The sequence below is a fragment of the Hyla sarda genome, chromosome 10 (genome assembly GCF_029499605.1).
Source record: "Hyla sarda isolate aHylSar1 chromosome 10, aHylSar1.hap1, whole genome shotgun sequence".
NCBI lineage: Eukaryota > Metazoa > Chordata > Amphibia > Anura > Hylidae > Hyla > Hyla sarda.
In genome coordinates this window covers 16,525,505-16,536,317 of record NC_079198.1, presented here as the reverse complement: position 1 = coordinate 16,536,317, position 10,813 = coordinate 16,525,505, and the positions used below count along the sequence as shown (strand labels likewise).

General features: G+C 40.3%; 2 protein-coding genes across 4 annotated transcripts in view; both read right to left on the bottom strand.

The window, feature by feature from the left end:
* Positions 1-10,813, bottom strand: part of POU2F2 (POU class 2 homeobox 2) — a 216,477-nt gene that overhangs the window by 184,769 nt on the left and 20,895 nt on the right. For all 3 annotated transcript variants that reach the window (XM_056542917.1, XM_056542918.1, XM_056542919.1), the window contains exon 5: positions 346-417. In XM_056542917.1, coding sequence (XP_056398892.1) covers positions 346-417 — 72 coding nt within the window. The remainder of the gene's footprint in view (positions 1-345; positions 418-10,813) is intronic.
* On the bottom strand, positions 4,151-9,207 carry LOC130293803 (death effector domain-containing protein-like). Its single transcript, XM_056542936.1, has 2 exons — positions 6,442-9,207; positions 4,151-5,940 (listed from the first exon to the last, which is right to left on the bottom strand). Exons 1-2 carry the CDS (start codon positions 6,569-6,571, stop codon positions 5,567-5,569), a joined length of 504 nt encoding a protein of 167 aa, XP_056398911.1. The 5' UTR covers positions 6,572-9,207; the 3' UTR covers positions 4,151-5,566.

Below are 10,813 nucleotides of genomic sequence, written 5' to 3'. Positions count from 1 at the left end.
TAGTTGGGAAAAGAGCTCTCATGGGACAAGTTCTTTAAAGCTCATACATAGGACTATCTCTAAACCATTTTTTCCATCCCCTCCACTTACATGTGCCTTTATTTTAGAACCTTAGAGACAGGCCTGGGCTCTGTGGTCTCCTCCAATCCAATTGTGTTCTGCCCAATTTGCCTTATTGTTGGACTACATTGTACCTCTTTTTTTCCCTCCATATATCGGCTTGTCACTTTGCTAGTCATTTGACTGGGACATTATAATTTACAAAGTTTGTCCTGGGCTCTGCATTGTCTTAAGCATAGATCTGGTACTAAAGATTTCCCCAGTTCTTGAACAAAGATTGCCTACCTTGTGTGGTCTTTACTGCTGCTGCTGTTAAACTTTCTGTCATTAACATAATCCCCCCAAAATCTGGCAACCCTATAAAAAATAAAACATTTATTGTCCCAAATTTTTCATTTTTGTTTCACTGCTTTACCTTCATTTTATATTTTTTTTAATTAGCCAGTTGCAGGGCAGCCCCTTGCCATTTAGTGTGATAAGTTGCATTAGTTCACTTTCTCAGTCATCTTTTCACCTAGAAAAGGCATGTAGTTTGCATGCTATGCTACACCCATTGTACCACATTCTTCCAGTCCTCTCATTCTTTAAAAAAACAAAATGACATTCAGTAAGTGTGTTAACTCTTTAGGTGTTTCACAGGAATAGCAGCAAAGTGAAGGAGAAAATTCAAAATCCTCATTTATTACACTTGCATGTTCTTGTAGACCCAGTTTTTGAATTTTTACAAGGGGTAAAAGGAGAGAAATCCCTCATATGTGGATATAAAGTGCTCTGCGGGCGAACTACAACGCTCAGAAGAGGAGTGCCATTGAACTTTTGGAGAGAGAGAATTTGATTGGAATAGAAGTCGGGGGCCATGTGCGTTTACAAAACCCCCCGTGGTGCAGAACAGTGGACCCCCCCCATGTGACCCCATTTTGGAAACTACACCCCTCACTGAATTTAATAAGTGGTGCAGTGAGCATTTACACCCCACTGGCATTTGACAGATCTTTGGAACAGTGAGCTGTGCAAATGAAAGGTTTCATTTTCACAGACCACTGTTCCAAAAATCTGTCCGACACCTGTGGCGTGTAAAGGCTCAACTGTACCCCTTATTAAATTCTGTGAGGGGTGTAGATTCCAAAATGGGGTCACATGGGGGGGTGCTTTACTATTCTGGCACTATGGGGGCATGGCCTTCAAATTCTGACACATTCTCGCTTCAAAATCCCAATGGCGCGCCTTCTCTTCTGAGCATTGTAGTGCGCCCGCAGAGCACTTTACATCCACTTATGGGGTATATTCTTAGAAGAAATGGGGTTACAAATTTTGGGGGGCTGTTTCCTATTCTCCCTTGTGAAAATGAAAAATTTTGGGTAACACCAGCCTTTTAGTGAAATTTGTTTTTTCTCATTTTCACATGCAATTTTAACGAAAATTTGTCAAACACCTGTGGAGTGTTAAGGCTCACTATACCCCTTGTTACGTTCCGTGAGGGGTCTAGTTTCCAAAATGGGGTCACATGTGGGTATTTATTGTTTTGCATTTGTCAGAACCGCTGTAAAATCAGCCACCCCTGTGCAAATCACCAATTTAGACATCAAATGTACATAGTGCCCGCTCACTCCTGAGCCTTGTTGTGCGCCCACAGAGCATTTTACGCCCACATATGGGGTATTTCTGTACTCAGGAGAAATGGTGTTACACATTTTGTTTTTTTATCCCTTTTACCGCTTGTGAAAATTAAAAGTATGGTCTACACCAGCATGTTAGTGTAACATTTTTTTTTTTTTTACATTTTTTACACTAACATGCTGGTGTAGACCCCAACTTTACATTTTCATAGGGGGTAAAAGGAGAAAATTTGTAATGCAATTTCTCCCGAGTACAGAAATACCCCATATGTGGCCCTAAACTACTTCCCTGAAATATGACAGGGCTCCAGAGCAAAGTTGAATTTTAGGCCAAGCACCCTTTTATGGATACAATGTCCCTTAAAGGGAACCTGTCATCAGTTTTATGCTTCCCAAACAACAGGCAGAATATAAATGGTGTAAGCAGCGCAATGCTGGGACACCATGAATTACTCTGACACATTCGCATATCTGAACAGAAAAAAAAAAGGGCAGAGCTTTCCAATGAGTAGTATCATTCTATAAAAAGCATCGGCGTGTAAGGTTCTTTTTGAAAACTGCTCCCCTGGAGTTGCTGTGTTGGAAGACACTTTATACCGTGTTTCTCCGAAAATTAATTTTAGTCACAAAAAAAAAACACTAGGGCTTATTTATGCTACCGTATGTACACTGAACAACATGGCGGTTCCACGGTATTTACCCCCCCCCCCCCCCATTGTCATGTGATGGGCGCAGCTCTGCCCCCCCGTCTCTCCCCCCCCCCCCCCCCCCCGCCGGTTTATCAGCCCAGCGCTGCCCCCCGGGGTACTAATTGTTTTTCACCCGCAAGCGCAGCTTCTCTCCCCACCCTGCCAAATAATTATCAGCCGCTGCGCTTTGTATTCCTATGCCCGGGCTGCAAATATTAAAAAACAAACTTTAACTTACCTTCGTCCTCCGTTCCCCCGTTGCTAAGGCACCGACCTCATGGTCCCTCCGCTGTTCTTGCTGCTTCCTGGTGTTGGGACGTCACAGAGCCTTCAGCCTATCACCGGCCGCCGCAATGTCCCGCCTCGGCTGATGATAGGCTGAGCCAACTGTCATGTAAGGAGTCGGCCGGCTTCTTACATTAGTCGGCTGAGCTTATCATCGGCCGAGGCGGGACATCGCTGCGGTCGGTGATAGGCTGAAGGCTCTGTGACGTTCCCATCCACAGGACCACAGCGATAACAGCAGAGGACAGTGAGGCCGGTTCCTTAGCAACGGGGGAATGGAGGACGAAGGTAAGTTAAAGTTTGTTTTTTTAATATTTGCAGGCCGGGCATTGTCTAGGTCAGTGGTCTTCAACCTGCGGACCTCCAGATGTTGAAAACATTTGCAACATCTGGAGGTCCGCAGGTTGGAGACCACTGGTCTAGGTCTCATTTTCGGGGTAGGGCTTATATTGCAGCCCACCCAGATAATCCAGCTAGGGCTTATTTTCGGGGTAGGGTGTATTTTCGGGGAAACACTGTAGTAGCATGAGAAATAACTGGTGGTGCTGCCAGGGGTCGGTGCTGCAGAGACTGCAGACCAATGTATAAAGTGTGGCAATGGAAGGAAAAACAAAACCGGGGTGTCAAAGGCGTGATCCACTCAAATAATTCCTTTGTTTGGCAGGTGAAGAACTAGCAAAGCAGCTTTCGTTATGTTTCTCCGAGTGGATCGCGCCTTTGAACCCGGTTTAGTTTTAGAGTAATCAGTTTAAAAATACAGCTGCTTCCCACTGGAGCATATTTATGTAATTCATAGTGTCCTGGCATCATTCTACCTGCAGCAGTTTTATGCTGCCTGTGGTGTGTGCAGCATAAAACAGATTATAGGTTCCCTTTAAGAAGATACAAGGGGAAGACGACACAGGTACATTCCCGCGTATTTTGCTGCATTTTTTTTTTTTTTGCGGCTGATTTTGTTACCCATTGATTTCAATTGGTGGGAAAATATGGAGCAGCAGATACGCAGCAAAATATTCTGCGTACATATGCTACATGGGACTGTACCCTAAAACGCATGTGGTTCAATTTCTTTTGCAGAAAATTAGGCAAGAATGTCAATTCATTTGTAATAATGAATCTGCCCTAATGTGTACTACATTTGTGGTAACTAGCACATTTCAGCAATTGCATATATTTATTTTTTTATTTATAGCTGGGGCTGCAATGACCATTAAAAATTATCTCCCTTACCTCGCTCAACCCAATCACCAAATGAAACAAGACTATGCAGCAGTCGGTGATTGGCTGAGCTGGCCTTCACTTCGTGAGACCAGTCTGTCTTTGAAGTAGCAGCATAAGCGTTCAGCAGGAGACCAGAAGACTTTAGGTAGAGCCCTGAAGAAGTGAGGCAGGAAACAATGTTCTTTTTAATTGTCATGACAGCCCTTGCAACATAAAAAAATAATAATTCTGCAAACACCCCTTTAACATATATATTCCAGGAAGATGTAACACAACAGCCAAGACTGAACACATCTTTATTACTTTTTTTTTTTACAAGTGACATTTAGAAATATTTTTGTAACAAAATTAATTTTTTACAAAGCTTTCTCTGAAAGCTTCTTATTTACATAGTAAAAATATCCCTTTTGATGGGATCCAATACAAACATGAATTCATACAAGTCCAAGGGATGACATCGTTTGGTAACAAAATAATACCTGGTGCAGGTGGATATGGTTCCTAAATATCACTCCTTAACAAATGGGTGAACTGGAACAAACAGTCTGCATCTCCCTCTTATGCATTGTACTTTGAAACCACTGGCGCATCATTTTGTCAATACTAACCAGCACCACAAGGTAGCAACCCAAACGCTAAGTTAAGTTGTCTATAGAAATCAGAGGAAATTGAAATAAAAATGTAAAAAAAACTAAATGTAAATTCAACCCTATTAAGATACTAGACAGTTGGCATATGATGCCCACTGAGGTGTAAGAACTGAAAGGTTGAATACTGGTTCTCTACACACGTATCCCTTCGCTGTGTACACTAACAGAACCCTACTATAGGCAAACACTCATCAGTTACCATATTCCTTACATTGTGGCTACAGTCCAAGTAGGAAGCTGGAGTAAAGCCACGAGGTAGAGGTATACTTTAAAAATGGCCGTGCCTCATTGTGGAGCTGCCAATAGTAATCTATATCACTGTCTCTCTACCATATTTTATTTTCATGGTTTCATTTATACATATATTATTTTTACTTTAATATTTCTTTGCTTACCATAAATTCTAGACTTCCAAAATAAACTTTCCAATAAAAGGGAAAATAAATAAAGGACGTCTTTACAGACCAAGTGCCACAAACTACTAATCTTTTTATACAAATTAACGTGGCAAATTTTTTGCTTACACTGTGTGTACATATAAAAAAAAAAAATTATATCTTTCCCTTTGTCTAGAGAAATGACAAAAAAAAATAAAAAATACACAGACAGTACCATCTATGTTAGACTGCCTGCATACTTTGGAATGTGAAAATGCAATAAGCTCTTCAAAACAAGAACAATAGTCCATTATGCCCACTGTAATAAATTATTTCTGACATTTCTTCATGCTCCCTGGATAGCACTCTGCTGGCTTCATTTCCTATGACATCCCATGGCAACAGACCTGTTTTTTTGCACAGGAATGGACCGTGTGTATATCAGTCTCTGCTTTGGAGCTTTTTGCCAATTCACAACACCTTAGAAAACAACCCCTCATAACTCTTCAAGTAGCAAACTACTCTTTAGAAATGTAGGACTGACAAGTGAGGAGTAGCCAAAACAGTTTATATATACTTTGTATTCCTGATGACCAGCAGGCACTTAACACAGTAAATTACTTCTCAACTCAGATGAGAACATGTTGCAGGTCCTACATTAGAGGAATTCAATCTGACCTCTGGGGACAATTCTCCAGCAACAATCTCCGACCTTCTTCATAATCATCTTCATCTACATTAACAAGAAGCTGAATGGACTCTTGTCCTACAGCTTCCTTCAGAGAGTCTGTGATGAAAACACCTTTCAAAGCTTCCAGCAGGGAGCCATTCATGTAGTCCGTCCAGAAGGCATCCAGGTAAGACAATTCAGAGAACTTAATATCACAGATAATGGAGCCAAGGTCTCTGGATTTCAGCACAGTGTTGGACTGGCTAAAAAGATCAAACTGCTTCTCCAATGGATCCTGCTTTATAGACAGTACGTTTTCGTTAAGAATCGTGTCATGGTGGCAGTACTCTGCTCGAACACGCAATCTGATTCCTGGAAAATTGTGGTAGGTAAAGGGAAAGAGAGGGGGGGTGGGGAAAAAACAAACAGAAACCATTAAAAATGGTTTAAAAAAAATACTTTAAAAAACCATACAAGATCATGCAACTTTTCCCATAAAAAAAATAAATAAATAAGTATACCCCTCAAGATATGAAGGACCAGCAAAGCTATAACAGATCTAAAGAACTAAAAAGAGCACATTGGAATTACCAGTTTGCAGCCAACATCGAAATTTACAAGAGGCTTTTATAAATGTTACAGACTTCAAGTCAGGAATGTCTTCACAACACCCCATATTTTCACTTAATGGTCATAGCACAGAAAGTCTGAGCTCGGATTTTGAACGGTTGCAATGTCAAATGGCTCCTTAAAATCTACGCAGCTTTTACTGGATTTTTAGCATTAATGAGTAAAAAAAACTGGGAATGGAGGACGTACAACCAAAACTTATATCACTTTAATAGGAGAACAAATATGTGGCTTGTTACATACGCTTAAGTGATTTTTCCGCTTTATTTTTTTTCTGTTCTTGTTGAAGGTCAGTCAACCTGTAGAAGTATTTAATCAAGAGTGCAAAATAGAACATTTTTTGTTGTTGTTGGTGGTGGTGGTGGTAGTACATAAAAACATTTCCCCAAAGTGTAAAGATCAGTGATAGGGGAGAAGGATGACGGAGCTACTCTAGCTGAGGGAAGATTCTATCCCTCAAATTAATTGGTGCAAAGCTAACAAAATAACTAATGCATGGATGTAGACTCCGGGACTGCACGGATGGCACAAACATAATGTTAATGCCCCTTGCAAGTGAAAAATAAGTGGCTAAGGCTAGGAAAACTGACTGAACAAGTACTGAGTCCATGGACTGACAAGATATTTCGAGGGATGCATCATAGTGGTGACAAGGCTGAAGAGAATACAAAGCACTTAATAGGAATGGAAACTGTATGGTATAGCTTGGAACGCCATTATGTCTGCATAACAATAGAACCATTTGTCTCCACACAGATGTGGAAAGCATTCAAATAATCACAGTAAGGCCATAAACCAGTACTGATCCTTCCAAAGCTGTCACAGTAATGTCCTTTTTTACATCTTTATACTGTTTTCACACATTCTGATACATTCATATGGTCGATTTGGACTTTATAACTGATGTCTAGTAGCCTTACAAACAGGCAGTGAGACAGATCTTATTTCTGTCCTGTAATACATGGTCACATAGAAAACAATTGTTTTAATTGTGTATAACACTTTCTTCACATTATCATCAACATTCTCATTTCCCATTTGTGCAAATCAGATGTGCCACCACCAACAGGCAAACATACTCAGGATAACGTCTGCTACATCTGAACTATAAAGTTCATACAGTCGGTTTAGCTTTTTGCATATAAAAGGAGTTCAGAAGCAGAATGTGGAATAACGTTTGTAATATTAAGTAACCAATTGAATGGATATCAAATACAAAATTCCCCTTGGGGAGCAATGAAAGGACTTGCCTGTCTGTGATGACGAAATCTGACTTTTTACAGGTACATGAAACAAACATTGACAACAGATAATAAAACTTTGTGCTTTTTTTTTTAAATGTACCATACACTAAGTTTTCATTTAATTACCATATACATTGGCGAGTAAAGAAAAATTATTGCAAATGAGACAATCCAAACTATAGCACCTTAAGAAAATTGATGCCTTAACATTTTTTATTGTCTCTAAATTTACACTGGTGACATCCATAAAGGTTAGATTTCAGACAGAAGATGCTATAGTGCAAGTGAGGGCAGACAAGACTGCCCCTTAGCTTTTGTAATCCACATCTCATGTCTTCAGGTTTCTTAATAAAGGAGCCATAATGTCCATTTGTAACGGAGCTTTTTCTATAGTGTGAACGTAGCCTATAGTAGTAGTCTGCAACATCACACAAGAAGTGGCTCTATTTTAGAAGAAAGCTGACATGTTTTTCTACAACACTTTTTAAAAGCCTGGCCCATTGCAGTGATTTGAAGAGGGTCCCACATGGTCTAGTCAGGAATTAAAAAAAAAGTTACCAAAAATGGATTATTTTTAGTGAATTACAAAATTGAATCAGATGTCTACCCATTCGTTTATTTTAATTTGAGTTTTTAAACATTAAGATGGATGAAGTAAAACGAAGTTTCGAAGAAATAATTACTCAACTGCTAAATATCACTTTTAAAATAAAGCTCTAGACTTGACTAGCATTGGCTATATAGTCACACAAATATAAAATGTAGCATCTGTTGCTTTCTGGACACACGCAGACTATCTGCTGTATGACAGGTCTGGATTCACATCCAAATAACCTTAACAGGTTAACATACTGTGGAAGGACCCATAGGCTGTTTAGTTTAAAAACATCACCATTATGCACGGAAAATACTGAACAGGAACAATGATAGACCAGTAAACAGCAGCAAGTGGTCGGTTTCCATTTATCAACAGATGATTATATCTGAAGTGCACAAGCTGTCAGTCAAGATACAGATGGCAGCATTGAGCCTTATCCAATGACTATAGAGTCAACGTTACTCAAATGTCTCTTTTTCGTATCCACCTGAATGTCTAAGCTGCCTAACTTAATATCAGGGGTTCCATTTCTAATAAGATGGGTGGGCCCTTAAAGGCAAGTATCACCAAAAAAAAAAAAACTTTCTAAAAGGATAGGGGATAAGTTTTAGACTGCATGGGGTACCCCACGATTTCCTGTTTAGAGCCCCTATACCAGCAGCCGCGTCCCCTCTACATAGTTCTATGGGAGAGCCGAAGGCTTCGGGCGGGATGACATGCCGCTGTATAGGAGGGCAGGGGCTCTAAAAAGGAGATTGGGGGGGCCCCAGCGCTCGGACCACCCCCTTCCCAAATCTAAAAAAAAAAAAAAACCTTATCCCCTATCTTTCAGAAAGTTTTTTTTTTTTTACATGATACTTGTCCTTTAATATCATAGATGTCTATGGAAGTAAAACTCCTTTAAATATATAGGTGATGATTTATCAAAACCTGTGTAGAGAAAGTACAACCAGATTGTGGCTTTCATTTTTCAGAGTCCTTTTTAAAAATGAAACAAGCAATCTGATTGGTTGTTACGGGCAACAGCCCCCACTCTCTACTAGGGATCGACAGATAGTCACGATTTTGGACATTATCGGTAACGGCAATTACCTTACCGATAATGCCCCATTGCCTCCCCCATCCCCGGTTTTAGAATTACTTGTTCCCGGGGCACGCGCTACTTCTGGCTCCTGCAGCGTCCTGCGCTATTGCTGTGCGCAATGACGAGTGACTTCCTCAACGCGACATCACCGTCAGTGCGCACAGTGACAGCTCAGGACGCTGCCTGAGCCAGAAGTAGCACGTACCTTGGGAACAGGTAATTATGAAACCGGGGATTGGGGAGGCGATGGGGCAGTGGCGGTGGTTGGACTCGCGACCGGCAGCGGGCGGCGGCTGTCTCTGGCCAGAGGACAGGTGGGGGTTTTTGGTGAGGGAGAAGCGGGTGGCGGCAGTGGCGGTCTCTGGCCCTGCAAAAGCCGCTGCAGTTCATAGATTTAAAGCGCCCGGAATATCGGTATAAATTATCAGTTCACAGATTTTTGGCATCGGCCTTAAAAATAAAAAATAAATCAATATCGGTCGATCCCTACTCTCTACACAGGTTTTTGTTAAATCTTCATTGTAGTATTTGAGAAACAGTCACCAGTATAAGTTTTATTCTAAGCTCTTATATAGAGCAGTCATATACCATTCTTTTAGTTATATCCATGAATATCTGAACTTTCCTTTGTACTGTTAAGAAAAAAATAAAAATAAAATCATCTTTATTATATACAACATCAGAATTGAAAGAAAACCCACACCAGTCAAGTTTAGGACTCCTGAACCAAGTGACTGAATGTCCATAACGAGACAGTTACAGTATCGGATGAGTGGAGCAGCTTGTATATTACAGCGCAGACGGAAGCAGAAACAACACAAGCTTGTATTTTTGCTCCCATGTTTACCATTGAGTTGTAGAGCCAGGCTGTCAGAGCAGCTTTTTAAGGTTTTTTCCATTGGCGGTCTTAACTGTGAACCGAGAGAGACAGGTTGAGCTTTTGACAAATATAAAAAGAACATTTCTTTTCTAAGTAGCAAGATATTCACTTTCATGACAAAAAAAAAGTGGCTTTTGTAAAGTCTATTTACACAATATAAATTTTTTCCTTTATAAAAAAAGGGAACAGAAAATATCTGACTAAACTGAAAAAAGATACTGTTGGAGCAGCAGATCCCAGAAGATAAAAGGTGCATCTTAAAAGAAGGCTTGTGTGTTCATTATACAGAAAGAAGAGGAATCCCTTAGAACTAACTAAAGGATGCCTCCATAAGTACAAAAAAAAGACAGTTGTACATCATTTTGTATGGAATGGAAAAATACCATGCTGGCTGTTCATTTAAGTTTTCAAGACAGCACCAACCCCCACTAACTTATTTAGCCCATGTGGTAAAACTATATGTGCCTGTACACTTAGGACCCATGCACACTACTGAATTTTTATCCGGAGACATTCTGGACTAAGATTCTATGCAGCAATCTCTCATTGTCTTCAATGGGATACTGCTGCTCTATACAAACTGAACAATTTCCAATTCTGGACTTCACCAAAATAATTAAAATGTTCATTCTTTTGTTGGAACTCCACCCTAAGTGCATTGCCATCAATAGGGACAGAGTGGAGCCAGGAATATTCGTAGTGTGCATGAGCCCTTGAATTCATACCCAGCAGAGTTGTTGCAGATATTCTTATGACTGTCCTATTAATCGAAATAGTTTGCAGAAAACCCTGCAAATGCCCAACTCAGA

What these genes read in the sequence shown, in the direction of transcription:
- LOC130293803 (XM_056542936.1), bottom strand. Translation starts at nt 6,571, where the DNA reads ATGTACTACCACCACCACCACCAACAACAACAAAAAATGTTCTATTTT. An exon ending in AGCGGAAAAATCACTTAAGC is followed by an intron (nt 5,941 to 6,441) that starts GTATGTAACAAG and finishes ACAATTTTCCAG; the next exon opens with GAATCAGATTGCGTGTTCGA.